General features: G+C 38.9%; 1 protein-coding gene and 1 long non-coding RNA gene across 3 annotated transcripts in view; one reads left to right on the plus strand and one right to left on the minus strand.

Annotated features, from left to right (window-relative positions):
• Positions 1-7,002: 7,002 nt before the first annotated feature.
• Positions 7,003-20,698, plus strand: LOC310637901. Of its 2 annotated transcripts, none has more exons than XR_014491990.1 (3): positions 7,003-7,110; positions 7,528-7,577; positions 20,050-20,698. It is a non-coding gene; the product is annotated as an uncharacterized lncRNA (long non-coding RNA). The 2 variants fall into 2 exon arrangements; XR_014491991.1 differs by lacking the exon at positions 20,050-20,698 and adding an exon at positions 19,308-19,372.
• KIAA1614 overlaps positions 12,067-26,594 on the minus strand; it is a 39,298-nt gene continuing 24,770 nt past the window's right edge. Inside the window, exons 6-9 of the mRNA XM_083358507.1 lie at positions 23,847-24,105; positions 21,360-21,487; positions 19,736-19,920; positions 12,067-13,661 (exon numbers count right to left, since the gene is read on the minus strand). Of these exons, the coding sequence (XP_083214633.1) occupies positions 13,468-13,661; positions 19,736-19,920; positions 21,360-21,487; positions 23,847-24,105 (766 nt within the window). The 3' untranslated portion in view covers positions 12,067-13,467. The remainder of the gene's footprint in view (positions 13,662-19,735; positions 19,921-21,359; positions 21,488-23,846; positions 24,106-26,594) is intronic.

The following is a 26,594-nucleotide window of genomic DNA, read 5'->3' on the forward strand; positions in this document are numbered from 1 at the left end:
TCCCCCTTTCCTTCTTCAGAGATCTCTTATTTTGGGGGATTTTCTTCTTCAGGAAAGTAGGTAGGATAGAGAAAATCAGTATTCTTACCCAGATTCAAGCATGCTGTTTATTATTCACTTAGTTTAATCACTTATGGCTTCCGTTGCTTCAGCTATGGCTAGACATGGCGTTAGCCAGCCTTTTCTTCCATTGGTTTCTGGGAGGCTTCTCCTGGACTTTTCGGAGAGACTGCCGTCTCTCCTAAGTCCCTGGGATTTCCTTCCTTCATTCCACCCCTTCAGGGTGGATTCTGGCCCCTTAGGGTCCCCAACAAAAAGAAATTTCAGCCGGAGGATCCGACGTTTCGAATTCTCCAACTGCTTCGCTGAAAACAGGAACCGGAAACCGAGAACTGCTTCTCTTCTCATACACACGTGCTTTGCAAAGCACCTCTTTCAAATTACTTGCACAGCCCTATATATTAATAAAGGTCTCTGCAAAATAAGAAGCTTTTTAAAAAAATCTGACCATGTTGCTACTGAATTTTGGTAGTGTGATCTTGGAGCCCTTTGGAGGGCCATAGATATGAGGCACAAGGCAACATGAAGTCCACAGGATAACCAGCCTATCCTGAATAGGTGATAAAGGAGAGATTTACTGTATTTGCACCAATCCAGGGTCTTCCCAGCAAAATCTGGCTTATTCCTGCTTATTCCTGTTGTTAAACTCCAACAGATCTTAAATGCCAGACAAAGAGTCAAGGCATCATTTGAGTTGGTGTGTATTTTCTTCTCTCCCTAGGTGTCCGTATGAGTCAGTCAATCCTACCCTTTCTATGTGTGCATCCAAAAGAGAGAATTTGAGGGGGAGATGGCTGCTGGAAAGCAAGGGGGAAATAACCCATCCTTTGTGAAATTAGCAATTGTTGGAAAGGAAACTGGGTTTAAAGAGCAGTTTTGGATTTTGGATTTTATTTGTCACCTTTGCCTTACAATCAAGTTTACTTAGCTTTCAGTTCACCGATTTACCTTCTCTGAAGTGGAAATAGGATAGCCAAATCCACCACAGCAGTCTCTAATAAACTCTACAATGGCAATCCTGTCCTCCACCCCCACTCTTTCTCCAAAGGTAGTTAGAGGGCTTGAGTTCTCTGCCCTCCTGAGGGCTTTGCTTGGCAAAAGCCAAATGTCATTCAAGGGAAAAGTGGGAAGCAATTATGTGCCAGTTCACAAGCTCTGCTCCCAGAAGAAAAGCTTCTCAAGAAGCCAAAGGCGGTCCTGTGCTCTGCTTCCTCTCCACACACTTTGCAGGCAACCGGTCCAGACACACTGAAGTAATTAGCATTGGAAGAACAAAAGGTAAAGTTACTCATCAAGGGAACCTTACTGCTGGGCTGGGGGGGAGGGAGAAAGGCAGCTGGAAGAGCTATAGCACAACTGGGGCTGGGCAGGTGGCTTCTTGGCTTGGCTGCCAGCCCAATATTCTTGGCTGCATCACAACTCTCTTTTGTGTTATTGGAAGCCTCTGGCAATTGCAGCAAGATGCTCGCCTGCCATTGGGCCTGCTGGAAGAGCTTTGAAAAATACCAGCCAAAGTGGGGAAAGAAGAGAGAGAAAAAGTATGTGAGAAACAGCAGCTCAAATGGTGCTGCCAGAGGGGGCAACAAGAGAGAAAGGACACTATTTAAGGAACCTCCTAGCTAGTGGGGAGAGACTGTATAGCCCTGCAGTCATTGGGTGCAATTCATTCACAAGAGAAGTCATAAAGCCATCTCAGAAGAAGCTATTGCCAAGAAAGCTCCACAATCAATGCAAAGAGATGTGTTGCAACAATTTTCTCCAAAAATGTTGCCTCCTTCTTAGGGCTGAGAGAGAGGAACTGATCCCAGGGTCACCCAAACATGTGCCAAAAATGTGATTACAATTCAAGTCTCCTGGTTTCTAGTCTGGTGCCTTAACCACTACATCAAACTGGATCTCTAGGCCACTGAGTTTAAAATAAACTTTGAGAGCAAAAAAGCTTGTTCCAGTCTTTGCTCTGATAGTAAAACACTTTAGTTTTAAATGGAGGGGGGGATTTTAAAAGATACTTTTAATATCTTCTTGGCCTCAGCTAATTTGTATAATGGTGTGTCCACTGTGAAGCAAAGGAAAGAAGGAAGGAAGGAAGGAAGGAAGGAAGGAAGGAAGGAAGGAAGGAAGGAAGGAAGGAAGGGAGGAAGGGAGGGAGGAAGGAAAAGCTGCCCAGTTAAAGATTAGAAAAACCAGTGGTTCCTTGATCCTACCAGAAAAAGACTGATAAAACAGTATACAGCTATTGCATAACAGCACCCATACCATAGCTTGTTATGGCATTTTCAATTGTTATGTTATCCATAAAGTTAAATTATCTATTGAGCAATTATTCAGTTCCCAGAAATATATTTATAATAAGTTTTTTATTAGAGAATTCAGCCTTCAATACCTTGAAAATATGTAAAAAATTGAATTCTGGATGCATTCTACTGTTTGTTTATGCTTCTTACTTTTTATAATATTCTCTTCCAGAAAAGTACACCTTTTTCACTTATTCATCACATATCCGTATGGGGGAAAATCCTTTCTCTTGACAACTTGTCCAAAATTTTATTGAATAATATGTGATATTTGCTCTAGTTTTACTGGAGTTAAATGCCAAAATATAAATCTGCAATTCTTATATAAAGCTGATAGAACAACACCCTGATTTCCAGAATTATTTCCATTTCATCTTGTCCATTTGTTTCCCTAAGTCTATGACCCAAACGGAATCTTATGTCCTTATTATTCAAAATATTTAAATATAAACCAAGATAAATGCAAACCAAAATAATTGACAACTAATCTATGATTCAGTCTCTCTCTTACTATATTGCATACCGTATTTTTATTATAAAAATATCTTCTGTAAAAGCTGTGATTTCTTAAAGACTTTAATTGAACATTACTATATTTAATTTAAAGTCCTAGATCAGGGCTTTTCAACTGGTGGTATGCATACCACCTGTGGTATTTTGCCACGTGGTATGCGACTGCTAGCCAAGTGTAGCAGGGGAGGGGAATGAGCCGAAGCAATCCAAACCCTCTTATCTTGAGTCTGTCTATGGCTTTTAGAAAGTTTTCTTTGAAGGTAAACAGGTTTAATGTTAAAGCTAAAGCTTTTTGTAATTGCTGGACCCTTTCAGTCTTGGCTTGCAACATTGTGACACATGACCTGCCTGAGGCAGCTTAAAGGGGGAAAAAGTGTTTATCTGTTTATTTTGTGAGCCTTTCTTGCTTTGCACTTGATTCCTGTGTATTTAAGGGTAACGGAAAGGGATGGGTGGGTGCATTTTTACCACACTGTGGAAGGAAAGCTAAGAAGGGCCAACCAGCTAGCTCAGGGGCCTACAAACCTAGCAATGATGGCTGAGGAATTCTGGGAGTTGAAGTCCACAAATCTTAAAAATGTCAAGTTTGAAGACCCCTGAGCTAGCTGGTAGTGGTGCATATTAATAAACATGGATAAATTCATCATACATTTGTCAGTGCAAAGGAAAAGTGATTCAACAAAGGAACAGCTACAGAGGAAATTAAAACTGGTACTTTTTTTACTTTTTTCCTACAGTTTGTAATATTTTATTAGATTATAAAATAAAATACAAAAATATAAAAGCAAATAGTAGGACACAGTGGGGAGGAAAAAGGGGGGGAAAGTGAGGGGGGGAGAGAAAAAGAACAGACTTCCTCTGTTGCAGTAGAAGGAAGCATTAACATCGAACCTCAACTTTTTACTTTTCCATAATATTATAAACTAGCCATTTCTATAACAATAAATGAATCTAATCAGTAAAACCCAAAATCCCCCCCTTTTTTTTAGTCATCAAGTTTTTGACCCCTTGCTAAGCACTGGTGGTACTCAAATATTGTCGTGTCCTAAAAGTCATACAATCTGTGATAAGGTTGACAAGCCCTGTCCTAGATTGATCATTAAGGATATAAAGGGGAGATAATCTCAGTGTTGCATATCACAGTCTTCAAACCTGAAACATAGCTTTTGTGAATGTATTATTTATATTATTTAATTTTATAGGCTCCTTAGCAAGGAAAATGATTTTGATATTTAGATTTATCAAGCTGTTACATGGTTTCTATCTATATCCATTGCCTTGAATCTTCTCATATAAATGAACTATGTCTCAAATGTGCTGCTTGATTGTACAATTTTAGACTTAGAAACTTGCATCCTTCTTGTTTCTCAGGCATTTAAAGACTCAATTAACTTACTTTTCTAGTATTGTTGCAAATGACCTTGATTTTTCTTTATCATAGCATCAATAATTTATACTGGAAAAGTTGAAATAAAAATAACATTGAAAGAGTCACCTGTTAACTGTTGCAATTCAATCAATTCAGTATTTAAATATTTCTTATTCCAGATATTTTTATTTTTCTTTCTTCTTTTTTCTCCAAACTGAAATAAAGTTGTTGTTGCTACTGTAATATTTATGCCTAGATATTAAAGGCTTTCTATAATTGCAGTATATTTAAAAAGCTATGTATCTCTCCCTGTGTGTTAACTTTAACCTGACATTTCTGCAAAGTCTGCTAACTCCATCCTAAGACATGCTGAATTTCTGGAATTTGAAAAAATAAATATATTGTCTGTGGTGTATTCTTAATAAATGCTATGCAGCTAAATAAATCTTATTTTATATAGCTATTTTGAGGGGGGAGGTGTCAATTGTGACTTGAGATTGCAACATGCTTCAGAAAGCCTATGCTTCTCCAGATTGACTAACAGATAGTGGGGTCAAGGTCTGGTTATATTTCTCAGTTAAAAGAAAAGTAAAAATATTTTCTTAGGAAAAGAGATGGAAGCAAATACCGGATGTAAGGCAACTAAATGTTATTCTAGTTGGATAGGTAGATCTAATGATAGTGTCAGCGCTGTGACACTTGAGAAACTATAGCCATTTTACCTTTTGCTTTCCTTGTGCTTTTTCCTGTTATTTGGGATTCTCCGATGGAGAAGGGGGGGGTGCTTGAGCGTTTTCTGTTAGCCATAACATTTGCAGCTGGGTGAGGACCAAGGTCAATGTAAAATAAAAGTTTTGGTGGGTTGAAAAGTTGGGAGGAGAGCCTGAGTTTTAGAATAATTGGTGAATGTGATTTATGATAGCCTTTCTGGGGTGGGAATTGCAACTTGTTACTCCGTATCAGGGGGAGGGAACTTTAGTCTTGGGTTCAACTATGTAAGTGCCGGTACTTTGTTTCCTGAATAAAATGTTCTTTGAGGAATAAATCTTTGCCTTGAAGTTCTTTTAAAAGGTTTCATCTATCGGAACCATGACAGATATAATCTAACAGATTTTTTGGGGGGGCGGTTAATCTGGCTTTAAAGCACAACCTCTGTATTAAAAACTTTGCTTCTCATTCCAGGAAGTGTCATCAGTCAATCATTAGAAGTACTGTATAATGTAAGATTATTTCTTCCTTCATAATAAAATGAAAAATTATAGGTACACTTAAAAGTCACACTCCCTATCTGGGAATTCTTCATTATGACCTCTTACTACAGAACCAGTCTTGCCTATTTCAATGCATAAATAATATTTCAGGTCCAGGACATGTTTATGCAATGTTCTTGTTTGCCAGGCCCACAAATTGTGATACCATGAGAGATGAAAAGATCCAACAAGGGAAAGATCATAATTATCCAGGATTCACAATTATGTAGGTACAGTAGCAGCTCTGATGTTATAATTAATTACCTACTCACCAGTGAAATATTTTGGGTGATTTAGACCAAACTGTCTCTTAGTGTTTATACCACGTTGCTCAACAGTGAGTGAGTTCAACAGTTGAAATTTTTTTTCTAATATGTCCATTGTCTATTTATCCCCCTGAGCTATATTGGATATGACAAGGACTGTATTCTTATTCAAAAGAATCCCTTGTCAACTCACAATAGAGCAAGAGTTGTAATATAATTGATAGCATCAGTACTTGGCTTTTTTACATTTGTAAAGTTAAATCACTCCACGCAATTTGAAAAATTGAACTATCAAGCTTTCTACTGACTATAAAAGTTAGAATGAATCTGTAATTTTAAATAAACAAATAATCTTACTGAACTCGATGAAATCTGCATAGGCAGTAAATCCTTCTGAAAGGACAATCTTGGCAAATTTCAAATAAATTTACATGCAGGGCAGGGAATGCAAGGCTCCTTTCTAAATATTTGGTTTTTTTTAGAATTGGGTCAAATTTGCAGACGTAGTTGGTTGCTATAGAATAAAGATTGTAAATACTCTTCTACCAACAAGGGGTATGTTTATAGTTTAGCAATGGCTAAAAAAGTTAACAAATCCCTCCCTCTAGTGTTTGAAGAATAATTTCTGTCAAAACCCTGTACATTTTATTCATCAAATTACAAGGGGAGCGCACAGCTTTAGAGTAGGCACGTAAGTTGATTTTGCAGCAGGAAGCCAAAAAAGGACTTAATGCTCACTCACATCACTTTGTTCTGTAATGGAGGGCATGCAGCCAGCTTGTGTGACAACGTGGAACTTGAGACAGTCTAACAAATACCAGCAGGAATAATTAAACTTCTAGAAAATAAATTAAGAAAGGCTGTGAAGGAATGGAATAGAACAGAAAAGGAAGTTAGGGAAAGGATTGGTGGGAACTTCTAAAACAGGGTGGTAATAATTTAGGGCTTAGAGTTGTACTCTGTGTGCTGTGCAGCACTCCCAGAAGAAAATGGGCAAGCTCAAAACCAAACAACAGTTGGTTAGTAATGGATTGATTACAGGCCATCAAGTTGTTGACAATTCTTAGCAACAACATAGATTTTCTCCATGGCGATCTATCCCTAATCTGTTGTTTCAAGTCACTCAATGGTGCTCTCATTACCACTGCAACTGAGTCCACCCACCCTGCTTCTGGTCATCTTCTTCTCTTTGCTTCCACCTTTCCCAGCATTGGAGCTTTTTCCAGTCTTTGCCTGATGTGTCCAAAAGTGTCTGGATTGCAATGGATTAAATATCTGAATAAATATTTATATTGACTCTTCCAAAAGATCCTGAAGGAGGACATAAAAGCCTCTGCTGACAGAATAGTTACTGTCAGGTATGTATGTATGCAAGCATATGTATATATGTGTATACATAATGCACAACGTGGCCTATATTATCCAAGAATGGAAGATGTACTGTTCAGAAATACACATACTAGATTTTGGGAGGGGCATTTAAAAGGCAAGAGAGATCCGATTTAAAATTCGTGCTATCCTATTTCTTGTATTTATCGCTTTTTTAACATAGCGCCAAATATTATATTTTTCACTAACAAACGAAGACAGTTCTGCCATCCATATTAAAGCTGGGGGAAAAGCTTTTTAAAGAAGAGAATATACCATGCATATCTGCTGACCCAATTAGATGACAATTGTAAAAAGGTTATTTTATTTGACATGCGTATGATGTTCAGAATGTCAGCATGAAGATAAGTCCATACGTTCCCTTCCTTTTTCTCCTACCATTACAGGATCACTGAAAGAGACAGAAGTGATCAGTGCCTTTCCATGTTGTAGAGAGGTAGGTTATTGGCTGTTGCTGTTGCCGTGTGGGGTCTTTCATAATCAGCACTGTCCTTCTTTGGGTTAGCAAGTCCAGGTGGGAGCCTGCTGGTAGTTGTCAAAGGTGGGTGTTTTTTTCAAAAGGCAACTGGACTGTTTTTTCCTTGAGGAAGGAAAAAACAGTCCAGTTTTTTCTAGTGGCTGGTTCATCTGTGGCACTGGTGTTTTGTACTACTGTTAAGATTTTTTAGTCAGTAGTTGATATATATGAACAATAAACATAGACGTGCTGTGGAAGCTAGGAGGAAAGAACTGGAGAATGAAATAAAGGAAAAAGAAAAGGTTTTGATTTTGAATTCAGAGGATGTGAAGACTAAGGAGGCTATTAAACTGTTAAGAGGACAATTTGATAAATTAATGGCTGACCAAGTGGCAACCAATTTGCGGTTTGCCAGGCATAATACCTTTTGCAACGCTAACAAACCAGGTAGATGGTTAGCTTATAGACTGAGGAAAAAGCAAAGGGCTTCTAATATAGACAAAATTGAGCATAAAGGAAGGGTTGTGTTTCAACAGGACCTTATCAAGGATGCTTTTGTGGATTTTTATTCTAAATTATATGCTAAGGAGAAGATTAATGAAAAAGACATTGATATATATTTGGAGAATGCTAGCATCCCGGTTCTTACGCAAGTACAAAAAGAGGGGATTAATCAATTGATTACAGAAGAAGAAATTTTTACAGCAATTAAGGAATTGAAGGTGGATAAAGCACCAGGTACGGATGGTTTGACTGCGGCTTACTACAAAAATTTACAATTAGAGATGATAAAACCGCTAAAGGAACTGTTCCAGACAATCCAGAGGGGGGGAAAGGTGCCACCGTCTTGGAGAACAGCTTTTATTTCCTTGATTCCGAAGGAAGACCAAGATGCTACTCAAGTTAAAAATTATAGACCGATATCGCTTTTAAATACAGATTACAAGATATTTGCTAAGGTGTTGGCTAATAGACTGATGAGGGTTCTGCAACAAGTGATTCATGGGGACCAAACGGGGTTTATTAGTGGTAGGCAAATGAAAAATAATGTGAGGCATATAGTTGATGTGTTAGAGTTTTTGGAAAGGAACAACCAGATCCCTGCGGCGCTAATCTTTTTAGATGCTGAAAAAGCTTTTGATCAATTGAATTGGCAATTTTTGATGAAAGTTTTAGATAAAATGGATTTTGGGGAAAAATTTTTACAACCGATTAGGGCATTATATCAAAAACAAACTGCCCGAATTATAGTTAATAATAGCCTGACAGAAGCATGTAATATTGAGAAGGGCACAAGGCAAGGGTGTCCGTTATCGCCCTTGTTATTTGTGTTAACATTAGAGATATTATTGGTTAAAATACAGAATTCGGAAAAAATTAAGGGTATACAAATTAGAGATCAGGATTATAGATTGAGAGCATTCGCAGATGATCTGGTTGTTACAGTGACCCAGCCAGAGAACTCTGTTGTGGACCTGATGGAGATAATAACACAATACGGGAAGGTTTCTGGATTTAAAGTTAATATACAGAAAACCAAAATTTTGGCCAAAAATATGACAGTTTCGCAAAAGGCTCTCTTAGAAGGATTAACTGGATTTGAGATTGTTAAAAGGGTTAAATATCTGGGGGTGCTTTTGTCGCCCTCTAATACAAAGTTATATAAAAATAACTATGAAAAACTATGGGGGAAAATTCAAAAAGAATTGGAGAGTTGGGAAAAATTGCAATTGTCTTTGTTGGGACGGATCGCAGCAGTGAAAATGAATGTCCTGCCTAAATTTTTATTTTTATTTCAAATGATACCGATTCTTAAGAAAGATTCTAATTTGGAGGAATGGCAGCGAGGTATCAATAAATTTATTTGGGCAGGGAAAAGGCCACGAGTTAAACTTAAGATTATGCAGGATACTCGTAAGAGAGGTGGTCTTAAAATGCCCAATCTTAAACTATATTATGAAGCTGCTGCATTAGTAGGAATAAGTGATTGGATTAATTTGACACAAGAGAGATTATTAAATCTTGAGGGCCACGATTTGTTGTTTGGCTGGCATGCATATTTGTTGTATGACAAGAAGGTTGACAATGTGTTTAGAGTGCATATTTTAAGACAGGCATTGTTGAGAGTTTGGAAGAAGTATAGACATAAGCTAGATTGCAAGATACCACTGTGGGCAATTCCAAAGCACGCAATAGAAAATATACATGCTGGTTTCAAACATGATGTGACTACGTATAAGGAGATTCTGAGCTTGGAAAGAAATGTCTGGTGTTTGAAATCATATAGCCTCTTGCGAGATGAGAAGGTTGTTCAAACTTGGTTTCAATATATTCAGTTACGGGCCAGGTGGAAAGAAGACCAGAAAATTGGTTTTACAATGACTGATGAAAATCTGATAAAGCAAATTAGAAATCAGGGTCCAGCACATATCAAACGGATATATCTTGCATTGATAGAAATTGACTCAGAAACAGAGCTTGTTAAAGATTGTATGATTAAATGGGCCCAAAATATCCAAGAAGTTATTACAATGGATACGTGGGAAAGGATTTGGGTGAGGAACGTAAAATTCACACAAGCTCAAAATCTAAGAGAGAATTTTTATAAAATGTTTTATAGATGGCATTTAGATCCTAAAAAGCTTGCAAGTATGTATCCGAATTATCAGCCTAAATGTTGGAGGTGCGGTGACGAAGACGCAACATATTTTCACATATGGTGGACTTGTAAAAAGGTTAAGGCTTTTTGGATAAAAGTCTGGTGGAACATGCAGAAGATTTTTAAGCAGAGGATAAAGTTTTGTCCGCAACTTTTTTTGTTGGGAATAATTACAGATGCTACAGTTGTGGACACTAAGTTGATGTTGAATTTAATTACGGCAGCAAGACTCTTAATAGGTCAGTATTGGAAGAAGGAGGAACTGCTGACTATAGAAGAATGGACTTTAAAGGTTTCTGACCTGGCAGAGATGGCAAAGATATCGGCCTATTTGAAAGATCATTCGCAAGAACGCTATATTATGGAGTGGAGAAAATGGATTGAGTATATCCAGAACAAATACGGGACTAAGAAGTTTCATGTAGCATTTGAATAAGTCTTCCTTTCTTTTTTCCTTTTTTTATATATATTTTTATATATTTTATATTAATAGTGTTTGTAGTTATCCTATATGAGCTAGAGAGTGATAGATTTTAGAGTTTACGGTTGTTAGCATATGGTTGTTTATGATTCTTTTTTTTTGTTTTTTATACCTTGTACTTAGCTCTGGGAAGTCGGGGGGGGGGGTTGGGGAGGGGGGTAGGGGTAAGGAGGGAGGGACAGGGGAGGGGTAGGGGGGTTTGTTAAAGATAAAATGTATGATAAAACTTTTCAATAAAAAAAAAAAGATAAGTCCATACGTTCCCTTCCTTTTTCTCCTACCATTACAGGATCACTGAAAGAGACAGAAGTGATCAGTGCCTTTCCATGTTGTAGAGAGGTAGGTTATTGGCTGTTGCTGTTGCCGTGTGGGGTCTTTCATAATCAGCACTGTCCTTCTTTGGGTTAGCAAGTCCAGGTGGGAGCCTGCTGGTAGTTGTCAAAGGTGGGTGTTTTTTTCAAAAGGCAACTGGACTGTTTTTTCCTTGAGGAAGGAAAAAACAGTCCAGTTTTTTCTAGTGGCTGGTTCATCTGTGGCACTGGTGTTTTGTACTACTGTTAAGATTTTTTAGTCAGTAGATGTGGATCATGTCCTTGCCAAGTGCTATCCAGCTTTTCATGTTCTTGACCTGCTGGTTTGCTACACATGGTCTGCTACAGATAGTCCTCATTTTACAAACTGTCATTTTATAACCATTTGAAGCTATAATGGGCTAGAAAGGGTACGAAGGCCTCCTGTCTAGGAATCTGTTTGATGGGTGTAAGCTGAAGCCAATCATACCCAATATTGGGGTGCTACTACAGGATTTGTAATCAACAGTCCTCCCACTATAACCATAGTGTTGCAATTCTTTTTCAGTGAGGCTGATTTTGTTCCCACTGAAATTTGCTTTATCTGAAATACAAAGAATATTTTAAAATATGTATTTTAGGTTTTCTGCCCAAACACAAGAATATTTTGAGTTTGCCTGCCCATCGGCAATTGCTTCTTACTCATTCCTTCCTTTTCTAAGCTGATAGAAAAGGCCATGGTTTGAAAGTTCTTATCTCCCTTGGGAAGAATACAGAAATATTTTGGTTTCCTCTAAATCATGCCGAAGGCCACATCCCCTTGAATTAATCTGATGGGGAAAGCATATCCCAGTTGGACATGAAGCGAGCAAGGCTAAGGCCAAGGATAAATGGATTAGGTCACCACTCCCTTTCCTGAGTGCTTACATGGCATTCTTCAAATTAGTAGGGGTGGAAACCATCTAAAAGTAGGCCATCCTGTTTTTATATAACTCTATATGATTCATTCACTTCACAAATCAGCTATCCCATCATAGATGCAAGCCAAGAGTTCATAACTGCTTTTAATAAATAATTTAATCAGAGAAATACAGTGAAACAAGGTAGAGAGGCTTTCCAACATTGTCAAAAGCAACCCATGGTTGTGGGTCAGGGCTGAGTACATCAAAAAGAGAAGCCTCTCCTGTCACATTCATGTTCTGGGTACAAAGCTCATGAGATAACCTAGTCTTTGCAGCTATAGAGACCAGAAGATGACTCTTAAGATAGACACAAAAGATGATGAGTGGTGACAGGCCTGGCTGTGAACGCTACCATTTCAGATTGCAGCTAGAAACTGATGTAACTGAATATTCCTACAACCAAAACAAAGATCATCTCATCTTGTGAACTCCATGTGCATTCTAGAATGGTACATTCCAGGCCCAGGATTGCTGCTTTATGAGAAACAAGCTTTGAAAAGAGCTGAACGTGAGAGATACAGGAATATGAAGTTCAGACTGACTTGAAAAATTGCAAGTTGGAGAATTTCTCTGGTAGTAACTGAGAAATCTTTCTCCAAAAATTACGTTCAATATTTTTAAGAAGCTATGGGAATCTGTAAGCATCAGGAATTCTCAGCTCTGGCCTGCTGAAGGAGCAAAAACTCCAAAGTCAAATAGCTTTCGCTGCAAACGTAAAACACTTAAAATAGAACCAATAGAATTGTCTACTGATAACTGCGGCATGAGTGAGTTTGGGCATATATATATAGCAGTAGCAGCACATAAGCTGATTCAGAATTTATGGATGCCTGTAAAGACTCTTAAGGTTTGTAAAGGAACTGTAGATTTTTTTGGTAAAGAGATCTAACTTCTTCAAAGTCTCTCAAGTCATAGAATCTTTCCTTGTAAATAAAGAGTGGGGAGGGGAGAGAAGGTTTCCATATTAGGGATTACTTATACTTTAGCAGCTCTCCAATTCAGTCAATAACTTCTGCATTTCTAGAAAAACTATACAGCTTGAATGTTTTAAAAAAGTTTTTATGAACACACCCGACTTGTTATGGGTACTTTAACTTTAATATAAGTTAAAGAATTAAGATGATCCAGCATCCTCCAATTTTTAGGTAAAGAGTTTGTGGGGATATTGGTGGTCAAAAGATAGGTCTTTAACCACAAATTGTTACTTTCCCTCCCCTGATCCTTTGCATAGTGAGGTGCCAGATAACTAATTCCCATTCCTTGACCAATCTTTGCATAAATTAAATATTCAATAGGTACCAGCTTCCATTACAGAATAACCCATGGGGTTGGTTTGTGCCTCCATCCACATCCAAGCACTGAGACAAGGATGCAAACTCCAAGTCTCAGGTAGGCTTAATAAGCACCAGAACTGTCTTGCCCTGTTCACAAGGCAGGCTGCCCCTTCAAGCTTCCCTCGCAAGGGTCTCCTCTTCTGCTACTGCCGAACCGGTCTCTGCCTCAGCACTCTCAGGGAGAGCGTCTCCGCCCACAACAGCAGTTCGTTGATCCGGGCTAGGCCCAGCCCAGCAACCTTGGCACCGTTTACTTCAAGTATCTCATCCCCAACTTCTAGGAGTCCAGCATAGAGTTTAGCTGTACTGGTGTCTGCCATCTCCTGGACGTAGATACCTGTTAAGGAAACCAAATAACATAAAACTACATTTAGTGTTATGATAGCCTTGCATTGAAATGTTGCAACCATGGAATGGGGAAAGTGTTCCTTCTGCAAAATCAGAAAAGAGTTCGAGGGAAAACTGAGAGACAGATAAAACAGTTCTTCACTGAACCTAACCTTATCAGACCTTTATTAATCATTTAGAACTTGTTATAGAAAATCAGTTTTCCCTGCTTCGCGTGAATCTGCTTTTATGCAACTGAGCATTTTCATTCAAGAATCTGCTGGATTTCTTTGCAACAAGAAATTGCAAAAAAAAAAAACTGCCACTAGGTTTGTTTCAGCATAATCAACTTGCACCAAAAATCTGGAAGCGTGCCAAAAGTTTTTGCCATCAAAACCATTTCTGCCTTCATGCATTTACTGTTGTACTGTGCAATTACTACCACTGTTTCTACTGCCATGATGCATTCCAACCCATGCATTAGAAATTCATCAATTAGAAAAACTGTGTTTTCACCATACACTAGAAAACATGTTGGAGTGATGTATTGCTTAAGAACAGGCCTCTAAATGTGCCTTATTAGCACATTTGGGTTAAAAAAATTTAATCCTATATCCTGCAATTAGCCATTTTTATCCACTGGTTCAATGTCTCACCTTATGTAAGGTTTTTGAGGACTATAACCCCAGTTTAAAACAAGGGGAACCTGTATATTATGCTAGTTCTGACCAAACTGTGTTTTGTCATGCAGTTGCCACATTAAAGCTGTTCTTAAAGGGCAAAATTTCAAATCCCATTCATGCTAAAAGGTCAAGTGATGCACACTAACCATAATGCTATGGATTCTACATCGCAGTATAAATGTCAGCCAACACTGGGGTTATTTATTTAGAATACTTGCACATGGCCACTCAAACACCATATAAAAAGAATAAAAATAACAAGAATAAAAATAATGAAACAATAACCCACTCACCCCCATCCCAGCAACAACACACATTCATACCAGCTGTTTAGTGGGCTCCATCCCGCTCTGGGTTCCACAGGCCCACTGGCAGAACCACGTCTTCAGTGCCTTCCTAAAGAGTGCCAGAGTGGGGGCCAGTCTAATCTCGGGGGGGCAGGAATGATGTTCCAGAGAGAGGGAGCCACCACGGAGAAGGCCCTTCTTCTGGGTCCCACCAGATGCATCTCCTTAGGGCAGGGGTAGGCAACCTCGGCTCTTTTCTGACTCATGGACTTCAACTCCCAGAATTCCTGAGACAGCATAGCTGACTCAGGAATTCTGGGAGCTGAAGTCCATGAGTCAGAAAAGAGCCGAGGTTGCCTACCCCTGCCTTAGGGGAAAGGACCCGCAACATTCCTTGCCTCCATGCTCTAATGGGTCAGGTAGATGTGACCGGCAAGAGAGGGTCCCTCAGATATCCTGGTCCCAAGCCATGAAGGCCTTCAAAGGTGACAGCCAGCATCTTGAATTTCACCCGGAAGCAAATCAGCAACCAACCAATACAGCTCCCGCAGGAGAGGTGACACATGTACACACTGAGGTCTGCACAAAACCATGCAGGCTGCATTTTGCGCCAAATGGAGCTTTCGGATGGTCTCCAGGGGCAGCCCCATGTAGAGCGCATTTCAATAGTCAAGACGGGAGGTGACTAGGGCATGAATGACCGTGAGTAGGGAAAGGGTATAACTGTCGCACAATCCGCAGTTGTGCAAAGGCCTTCCTGGCCACAATTGCCACCTGCTCTTTGAGCAGGTGTCACGAGTCCAGGAGAACCCCCAGATTACACACAGGATCTGTTTGGGGAAGTGCCACCCCATGCAAGACCGAAGGTGGCAATTCTCCATGGGCCAAAGAACCCCAAACCCAGAACCACTTGGTCTTGCCAGAGTTCAGTTTCAATCCATTGCTGGAAAACTGTACACTTTATTCAGAAATACGTTTCATTTTAATTCAAGGTGCCCAGCCTTCAATTTGGATTAAAATTCCTAGAAATCTGGAGGTTCCTATTAACAAGATGGGCAGCAATACACACCTTTTAAATAAATGAAAAAATACTTCTGCAATGATGAGCCCTTTTTCAATAAGGCAGGATTTTCTATTATAAATTAGAACATCCAAAATGTTTATAACCCTAGATCCCCAAATAGAGCAGAACATAAAGAAATTATGTTTTGCTCTCTTAACACGGCTGTTGCCAAGCTATTAAAATGAGTTTTACATTTGTCAGGACATCAATACACAACTTATATTTTTGTTTGTGCTGGAAGCCATTTTATAGGTAGTTACTGGCAATTTATAAATGAGGACTGAAGTGTACTAGCACAAGCAAACAGGAAAAATATCCATCCAGAGAAGCAGCACAATGACTAAGAAAAAATAGTCTAAATCCATTTGTTAAATGTAGTTATTACCGTAGTTATTCAAGGCTTCCTGGGAAGGGATAACTCAGAAGAAGAATTTGTTTAATAGAAATATATTCCAATTTATTTTGAAATATTTTTAGGGTGGAGGTGTATTCTTGGAACCAGAGTGTTTAAAGCCAGGACAAACATTTGTCAACTCAGTCGCAAAGATTGCAACATTCCCAGGAGCTTGCCTGGGGCAAAAAAATCCCTAAGAACACACGTTCCAAATTATTCCCGCCATTTGACCTACTTTAGATAGTCTTTGTCTTAAGAAAAAAAACCCACAGAAAACATTAAAACAGTGAGATCCTACCAAATATCTGGTTGTGTTTCAGAGCCTACTTTTAACTAGTGCTGTAGAGCAGGATATCAAAGTAGATTTGTAGCCTAGTGAGAAGCACATATGTGGCTGAATATTTCAAATCTATTTCTTCAGAAACAAAAAAATAACAGGGAAATGATTTCAGTGAAGAAAGCAATAACACGTGTGCCCCAAACAATATAACTCAGTGGTTCTTAACCTGTGGTTGGCGGATCCCTGGTCGTTATGGGGGGTCCACGAAGGCTTGAAGAAATGTTATGATTTAAATCTTGAATTAAGTCTTGGAGGTACGTGGCCGTGGTACGTGGACACAAAAGGTATTTAAAGGGAGTCCACGGTGACAAAAAGGTTGCGAATCACTGGTATAACTGATACAGGCAACTCTGGTTTTGAATGACAGGGCTGCTTTTACCTTCCATTTGTGTAGCATTCCTATTTTTTGGTATAGCTGCATGGTTTCCTGGATATACATGTGGTTTGTCAATTTCAATACTACACCAAATCATAAATAGCAAGGATTGCAAGGGTTCATGCAGCCATGGCAGTGCAGATGATGCTACATTAAAAAATGATATGCTTTTGAGAGGATGCTTTTTGGTGTTCTGGAATTTTTTTTAAAAAAAATGAATTAGGTTTGCTGTGTGTTGTGGCACAACTGTTTTATTTGAAAGAGCAACATCACTGTGTTTTGCTGCTGTAACTCAGAAAAGTTATCTAAGGATAATCTTGGCATTACAAAAACAGTGCTTGGGTACATATATCTTGTGGCTAATTTGTGATTAGGAAGTTACCATCCTTGGCTTTCAGGGCAAAGCAATTGTAAAAGAAGCAACACTATCATAATTGGCATAAGACCTAGCTGCAGAAGTCCATGTGCAAAATAAAATAAAAAATAACTTCCAGATCCAGAAAAATGTTTTAAGTCTAAGTTAACTTAAAATGTACAAATCAACAAAGAGACTAGATCAGACATGTTAAAACACAAGGCCTGGGGGCCAGATGCAGCCTGAGAAGTGGTTTCATGTGGCCCGCGAAGCCATCCTGGAAACAGTGAGGGAACGGCCCCCACTGCCTTGGCCCTGGCCCAGAGACCCTCCTTCTGCCAGAGACCCTCAGATCTGTCCCACTCCTGCCCAGGCCCCCATAGGCACCCTTGATGCAAACGATGTAGAGCTGGCCACGCCCACCCAGTAGGCCATACGCACTCTAGCCACACCCACCCAGTAGGCCACGCCCACCCAGTAGGCCACACCCACCCGGCCCCCTGAGGGCAACCGCAATGCTGATGCAGCCCTCAGTGAAATTGAGTTTGACACCCCTGGACTAGATTGAAACTGGTTATTTAAGAATGCCTCTGAGGAATGCCCCTTCCTGTTTTTCTATCTGTAATATGAAAATGAAGAAGACAAGGCAGAAGGGGACAAAAAGTCTATCACAAGGAGGAGCGTCTTTGCTGCTCGGCATACTAAGCAAATCTCCCTCTGGAAGATGTTATAGGGAGCAGGGAATGATATATATAAGACCTGCTTTAGCATCTGAGCTTCCAGAGACTATCGACAGTCCTTGTAGACCGGTTCTTTGGCCTGTAGTTGTGATAAGACGTAGAATTCCTATTTCAAAGTCTTATATTCAGGAAGTGGTAGACATTCTGATAAAGAAAAATAGGCAATTCTTACTCTGTGGGGTCATGGCATGTTCACAAATGTCATGAGAATATGCAAGAGAAGAGGAATTAAAGTCATGGAGACGAATTTCAGGAAGGTTATGTAATTCCAAGAATGCACTCTCATACGCACACTGGCATTTATGATTTAGGAATCACAGCCTCTCTGAACCTGTCAGGGTATGTACAAAGAACATTTTGTGATATTATTACAGCCCTACTCTTTCTCTGTTGCATCCCGTGCCCACCATAGGCTTTCCATTCTCTCAGATCAGTGGTGGCAAACTTATGGCACACGTGCCAAAGACGGCACTTGGAGCCCTCTCTGTGGGTACGTGCACCGCTGCTGCCAGCAGCTTGCGCAGGTCCATTAGGCCGCCGCCCGGAGTGGCAGCTCCACCCAGCACAAAGGAGGTGAAGCGGCCAGCTAGCAAGCTGGAGTAGAGGTGGTAGAGCACACCCACACCCAGCAAGCCAAAGGCCACCCCGAGCAGGGAAAGCCAGATCCCATTGGTGCCATGACCCCCCCCCAGTCCCAGCTAGGATTGTGTGCCTCCCCCCATTTATGCTGGGCCTCCTGCCCACCGCCCCACCCTCCAGAGACCCCCTGGATCTCCCCCAACCCTGCCCGGCCCCCATAGGCATCCCCCCATGAGCAATATTGAGGTGGCCTTGCACACCCCAGCCATGCCCACCCAGTCTGCCATGACAACCGCAGCCATGCCAACCCAGTGGGTCATGCTCCCATGCCCCCCCTGAGGGCACCACAATGCTTATGCGACCCTGGCACTTTGCGATAAATGGATTTTTGGGTTGTGGTTTGGGCACTCGGTCTATAAAAGTTTCGCCATCACTGTCTCAGATCATGACTTTGATTTGTATGTCTGCATGGGTGTAATACCATTGCTTTATCTTTTACAGCAAGGGGTTCTAAAATAGGAATAGATAATGCCTGATAAATCTATGGTATCTATTCCCAATCTTTCTTTTATCTCTTGTAGTACCTCCACACGAATCTTCCCTGCATGAGTTGCACTTCCTATTTGTATAATTGGACAAAATCATGCCCTAGTACTTTTTTATATAACTTTAAAAATAAAAAAGGAAGAATGTATATTTAATACAGTAAACATACATAGCGGATCTACCAATATTGTGCTAACATGCTTTTATGATACAGTTAAAATACAATATGTTTTCAGGAATGAAGTATGTAATAAGTGACCTGCAATTATAATTTCATTCCTAATTAACTGTAGATCATCAAAAATATCAAGGACAATAAATGCTAAAGTGGAAGAATAAGAGTTCCCTTCTATCACCCAAACCAGCTGAAGTCCTAATACAGATGAAGTGTTACATATCCTGCTCCCTTTCCTTTATCTGGAAAGCTACAGTGGATAGAGACAAAATATTTTGACTATTCATGGATTCTTTATACTAAAAATATATAAAGCTAGTTTTTTAAGTTCGCAATGTTAAGTCTGTTTTTGTTTCTCAACTGAAAGATTAAGGGTACAAATTGTAAAATAAAACAAATGTTAAGCCAGCATCCTTCCCCACCCCAGCAAAGAAAAAAAGTGTACAATTTAAAAAACTATAGAGATACTCCAACACCATAATTTTAAAAAGTAAGCCAGGGGTCTACCTGTTCAAGGTTTCGGGCCATTGGTTACCAAACTCATACCTGTATCAGGACGACCATTCCCTGAGGAAACACGAAACCCAAAGTTGCCTTGTTGGGACCGCTGCAATTCTAACTGACTAGTTCCATCTGGAAAAACTGCTACCACCCGTCCAACAGTTCTCGCCAAGTTAGGGGACCCAATGTCCTCCACGCTGAGGGATCTTCCAGGCTGAGTCCTTGTTTTCCTAAGAATGGGGAAAATATTGTCATACTCAGACAAATATATAATCTGAAGTCAAAGAACAGGGTGGTGGTTGTTTCACTTATCATCTAATCTAACTTCTTTATAACATCTTGGTTTTAAATGAAAGCAGATTTACAGCTCACGTGATGATGGGAACTCTGAAAAAGTGAAGCTGACACTTACAGCGTAAGGTAGTTTGGAAACTATCTTGCTTGGCCTTGGAGACCAAGTCTATGCATGTCCCATGTGTGCAAGGAAAATTTCTACAAAGGAAATATGCTAAGTTTACAGCATTATTCATTAGTAACTTTTCAACTCTGCAAATATACTTTTTGCTATCCTACGTTTAAAATTCTGACCACATCATCCACCTATATCAGGGCATTTTTTGTAATTGCTTGAAGTCAATTTTAGAAGCATTTGATTGCAAAAAGCAAAATATGTATGTTATTCTAGCAATTGTGTGTTCTGCTTACGGATGCCTGAGAGTCCATCTTTTTGAATTCCCAATATAATTTGATTTCAGTTGCATAACCATGAATAGCAAGCAAATCAGACTATTTAGCCACCAAACTTCACATTCTCAAATACTCTGATATGTATCTCTAGAATGAGAAAATATATATTAAAACACACCTTTTCAGACATATTTGTATGGATTTGTTCAAAGATACTGTGTGGTCACATTGAATTATGTAGCATTATAAGTTTTCTTCTTCCCAGGAAGTTATCATGAAGCAATCATAATGTCTGATGTGGTTGCTATATTTATGATAGACCAAAATAAACCAATTTTACTCTGTTTATGAAAACTCCAGATAATTTCCTATAAATCAAAATTAGTATTAATAATTCAAGGTTCACTTTGAATTCACAAAGTTACTATTAAATAGATGTAACTCTAAAAGTGAACTTGAACTTGAAAACTAACAGCAACTTCCATAACTTATTTACATCTGTATCAGAAATTAAGCACAGGACCCCACATTCTGTGCATAGAACACTAGACAGTAGATTAGTATTATAGCTGAACCTGGAAAATACAGATGTCCACGTATGGATTAGTTCTGCGTACTAAAATGAAAACAAGATGAAGCTGCCTTTATGACAAATCACATACAACAGAAACATGAAGAGAAAACAGAAGGATGCGACCAAAGTTATCTAACTTCAGTATGGATGTATTTAAAAACTCTGCTTTTCTCCTGTGGAACAGCAGTGAGGGACAGGATTGGATCTCGATTCATGTCTACTACAGAAAAGCTAGCCACTCTTCAGGATACTGTGAACTGAATATGCGAAGGTCCTACAGGATCTACAGAAGGAGGTGAGTTGCAGCAATCAGTGTCTAAAAACAGACTGATTATCCACCATCCAACACATAAAAAGAGCCATTTAGGATATGGTCACAACAGTCACCTAAAGTATCCCAATTCTCACCTGTTAGAAGAAGCTTCTTCATCCTTAGGTTCTGCCACCAGGTAGACGTTGGACCGATTATTCTTGCCCAAAAAGGAATGCAGATTTTGAATAGAAGAGGCTTTTCTGGGCTGGCTAAAAGGTGACACCTAGTGGGAGGAAATACTGCAAATCAGAATGAGTGTTAAAGAATCAAACCGCAGACAAAGAGGAATAAAGTTTTCTGACTGCAAGCTTGATTTATCTTGATCCTTCTGAAAACCAAAAGAAGTAAAAACGAAAACAAAAAAGAGGGGGGAAGTGCTACTGGATTTGTTTTCATTAAGAAACATATTAAATATGTTTCAAAGACCTAAATTCTAATGTTTCAAGAGCATTGAATTGCCACAACATAATCACATAATTAAATACCATGCACACGGACTTATGAAATTTTTACTTTTAATAAATAGTAGATATTTAGTAGGGGTCAATAACTCAGTGGTTTTTTCCTATTTTGTAATAATTTTATCAAAGATTACATTACGCAGAAAAAGCTAACGCAAAAGTCTAAAATGAGAAAGAAAAGTAACTTCCTCCTTTGTCCCAGCATGTACAAAATTTTTTAACAACTTATCAAAATCTGTTAAAATAGAACAATATCTTCAGTTCATTCTTAATATCAAATGTTTATAACCTCATCATCCATCCTAATCAGCAAATGTCTATTAAGGATTAACAAAAATAATAGCCTATGTATTATAAACTTGATCTAATAATCCCTCTTGAATTTCTTCCTTTTATGGCAGGGGTCCCCAAACTGTGGGCTGCGGCCAGGTACTGGTCTGTGGCCTATTGGCCACCAGGCCACGGGAATGGCTGGCAAGTGCACGCACATGTCCACACACCCTCCCCACTTGCTCTATTGCTGCAACGCAGGGGCTAGAGGCCCTATTTGTGCATACACATGGACATTAGTGGCCCATTCATGCATATGTGCAGATATTAGCGGCCTGTTTGCATGGGTGCGCAGGCGCCAGCGCCACCACCAGCATGACCAGCTGTGGGTGTGCGCGACCCACTTGTGCATGTGTGTGGGCACTAATGCCACCACCATGTGCATGCCCTTTTTGCGCAAGTGTGGCACATGTGCACGCACACACATGCACTTACATTTCCATGCTCCTCCCTTTCCCTCCAGGCTGCCAACTCGGAAAGGTTGGGGAGCTCTGTTTTAAGGTGTATTTCATTTTTTATAATAAAACAATTCTTCCAAACTCATCATTCAAATCCAGAATACACTAAAGGTACCAGATAACCTAACAGTTTTAATCTTACTCAGATAAATTTTAAATAACAGCCAATAAAATTTTTCCCATATAACTTTTAATTATAAACAAAACCTTAAAACATCATTATCCAGTCCTGGCCAGAAAATAAACATCCATTAAAATTTCCAGAAATAGCAACTAATCTATTTTAATCTTGGTCAAATAAACCAGTTTCATATTATACAATGCCACTAGAACATCCTAACAAATTACATCAATGTCACCTGGCAAACAACCATATAGTTGTTTGTTCTTCCCTTCTCACTTGCCAACTGAAGAAAAGTATTCCCCACCCCCACCCTGGAAACTCTGCAATTATTATCATTGTTTTGACAAATAGAACTTCAGCAGCACTTTCATAATCCTTAGAGATGGTCTTGTTAAAACATTTCCTATCGGAGTGGATTCTTGCTGTGCCTTGTATTTATTTATGGACAGCTAGACTTGGATAATGGAATGAGCTCGTTTTCTGTAATAGTCCTTTGATTTGGTAGAAAAGTCCCCGGGTTTGAGATTTGAAAAGCAGGAACTACAGAAAAGTAGAGAATCAATATACAGAATGTTTGAATCAGTGAATAACTAGGATCGTTGGACTTCATCACTGTCTCAATAAACTGGGAGCAGTACAAACTAAGATGGTCTAAGATGGATTTCAATGGTGTCATTATACTGTAAAAAAATGAAATGGATTTCTAGATGCACACTGGGCTTACAGGTGGACTTCAGGATTTAAAATATTTAAACATTCACGATGCTGTTTAATGCAAAATGGATTGAATAACAAAAAATATTTTATTGCTAATAAGTCGTCACTGTAAGGCTAATATTCCTCTGGAAAATAGTTTTAAAACTGTACCATAAAAACTAACCTAGTTTACTGCTACCTTTCTCATAAAACAGGACTGTCGCATGAGAAACTGGGATTGTTGTGGAGGACCACAACACAGCACCCTGCCCTCCACTAAAGCCCCACAGCCCCCTCCACTGATGCTGCCCCACAGCCCACAGCCCCTGCCGCCAATGCACTGCCACTGATGCTGCCCATGCCATGGGCTGGACTGGGGCCACTCATGGGCCAGATGGTGCCTGCAGGCTGTAAATACCCAGGTCTGTCACGCAATAAAAACACAGTTTCAACACTAGCTGTAAAATACCCAAGTTTGTTATACAATCGAATAAAAACACAGTTTCAACTCACCATCTGCAAGGATTGTAAGGAAGATACTTTCTTCATTTTCGGAGAACAAATGGTATCTGGACCAGTTTCCATGTTGGGCTTGGCAGCTCCTGATTCTAGCATAGAAATCTGTTCCATGCTATAACATCGGAATCTGCCCAATTTTTGTCTCGTGCTCTGACTCAGAGTGGTGAAGAATTTTTTAAAACCTGATGTAGAAGAGACTTCTTTCTTGGTGGATTGCTGTTTATTTGGCTGCGGGTAGACTTCTAAGTGTTTGCTGGAAGGCAAAACAAACCAGCCAAGAGAATTACAAATTAAAAAGCAAGAGTGCCTTCAACTTTATTTACAATTTGCAGTGCCCCAATGGACCAGTTTGGTGTAGTGGTTAGAGAGATTTTAAGTTTCTGTCACTTTCTCTCAGCCTTAGGAAGAAGGCAACAGCAAATCACTTCCAAAAATCTTGCCTGACTTGAAGGCACACAAAAACCCAAGGACAATAAATGATAAAAGGGTTTTAAAAGGATTTACAAATATTAAATAAACAGTTAATAGACAAAGTAGACATATTTACCTATACTTTCAAATTAACGACATTAATACCCAAGAAACAGAGAAACTACTGTTACTATTATCAATATATTTCACAATTCTAACCTAAAAAACTCCTTTCCCAGCTAATATTAATTTATTTTTATTTTATTTATGCACCACTTTTGCTTTGTTTTTGCTTTAAAAACTATAGAGAAATTCTATAAGTGGAGAATTGTAGCTTATTTTTCTGTGAAGTTCATTCTTTGTGTAATTAAGTTTTTCATTTTACTATAACTAGGATTTTTCCATTTCAAACTGCAAGAATTGCATATATGAGGTATTGAAAAGTGTAAGGGAATTGGTCTCCAATCTTATCAATAGTAAAAGAGAGCAGCTATACTCTACTGTACCTCTGGTAAACATGCTTCATAGACAGCTATATACTGTGTGGTTATCGTCAAAGAAGAGTAATATATTGGGGTGCTGTCAAAAAAATGAATACTCAAAAATATATTGCAGCAAGTGGCTTTTGATCAGAATATTGTTTATCAAAATCAGCCTTTTTGACTAGGAATTATGGGAAATGAAATCCAACACAGTTGGTGAACAGTAGGTTGGGAAAGGCTGACGTAAACCATGTAGTATCCTTAATATGTAGGGAACTTCAAAGGTCAAGGATAGAGGTATATCCCAAAGAGCTTATAAGCAGCTTGAAAATAGGATCACTGGATCTCTCTGAATATCTGAATCTGCTGATCGCTCTATTTTTGCTTTTTTGCTCTGTATCTGCACAACTGTGTTTTTGACCTCTGGACCGGTAAGAAGACTTTGTATTTTGGAACACTAACTGGACTGTTATTTTTGTGTATGACCTGGACTGTTCATTTTTGACCGTGCATTTTTGTTCTTACACCACCTCAAAGTAAAATACTTTTTGCTTTTACAACTCAGTGTACTCTTGTGGTTACTGTGTGACTCTTACTGCTCTCAGTACCCTTCCTTGTCTGTGCAATTCTTTGGTAGCACAAGGAGACCTCTGCACAACAATTTCCTAACAGCTTATAAGCAGCTTGAAAATAGGAAGAGAAAGGAAGAAAGAATACAAGGCATTATCAATAAAAATAAATTCATATGCCTCACTCAAAAATTTGAAGGTTGAGAGACAGAGAAAGGGGTTCAACATCAAGCAGGTATTTTGAAAGAGTTTAAGCTTTAATTGAGGCTCTTTTTTAATACAAGCCAACAGAGCAAATGGCACATCATTGTGATCTTTTAGGTAAGAAGGAAAGCCTACGTGGCCCAGGAAAGATAGGCTTTGTGAGCTTCAATGTGCTGTTCTTCCTATTTGCTCCTATTATAGCAATCTTCCATCTTTCTTACAATCCAGTGTCACATGTAGTTCAATGGGAGCTGAAAACTGTGTAGATCCAACTGCTACATTGTGTTGTTAGTTGCACAACAAATGACTTGCAAATCCAATAAAGAAATAAATGAATAAATAATAAATATAAATATGTTTCTTTACATCACCCTGCCTTGAAATGTGTTTCTTTCTTTACTCTTGGAAACTCAGACTTAATAACTCCCCATTTATATACATTTTTCAGATTTGTAAATCAGGTCTTACAATACTTCCAAAATAGCTGCTTCTATCAAGGCAGGTTACACTATGTCAAGGATGAACAGAGTAACACTGTCCCCAAAGGCAATAGTTTATTTTCTTTGCCTTCTATAAGACTAAATTATAGACATTTAGCCTCCAGAATGACAACACTTAAGAGTCATCACTAGAGTTAAGGGATGCTATTGAGAACCAAACTTCACCCTCTCATTCCTGGTATTAAAGAAATAGCAACTGTTCAACCAAATTGTACAAACAGTGGCCAAAAAGAAGTAAGCCCATTATATTAAATTATGCTTTTTAATTAAAAAAAATGGAATGTTGTGCCCTGTGTATACAAAATAATCTCTCTTTCCCTTCCCCCCCTCAATCATCTCTATTCTCAACCTACTTTTCAGTAAATCTGTCAAGCTTGTGCTGGCTTAGATTAATTTGTTTCTGGCAATGCTGGACAGAGTCTCATCAGATCAAATTATTTTATTTATCGGGTTAACTAATAAGAAAGCAGTAGAATCCAAATTAATAACATTGTTGATGTTATTAAGGCAGCTACTCGAGTTATCAAAATACATTTTAGATGTACTGAAGAAATCAATAATATGCCATTTTAACAT

Source organism: Vipera ursinii (assembly GCF_947247035.1).
Source record: "Vipera ursinii genome assembly, chromosome: 3".
Taxonomy (NCBI): Eukaryota; Metazoa; Chordata; class Lepidosauria; order Squamata; family Viperidae; genus Vipera; species Vipera ursinii.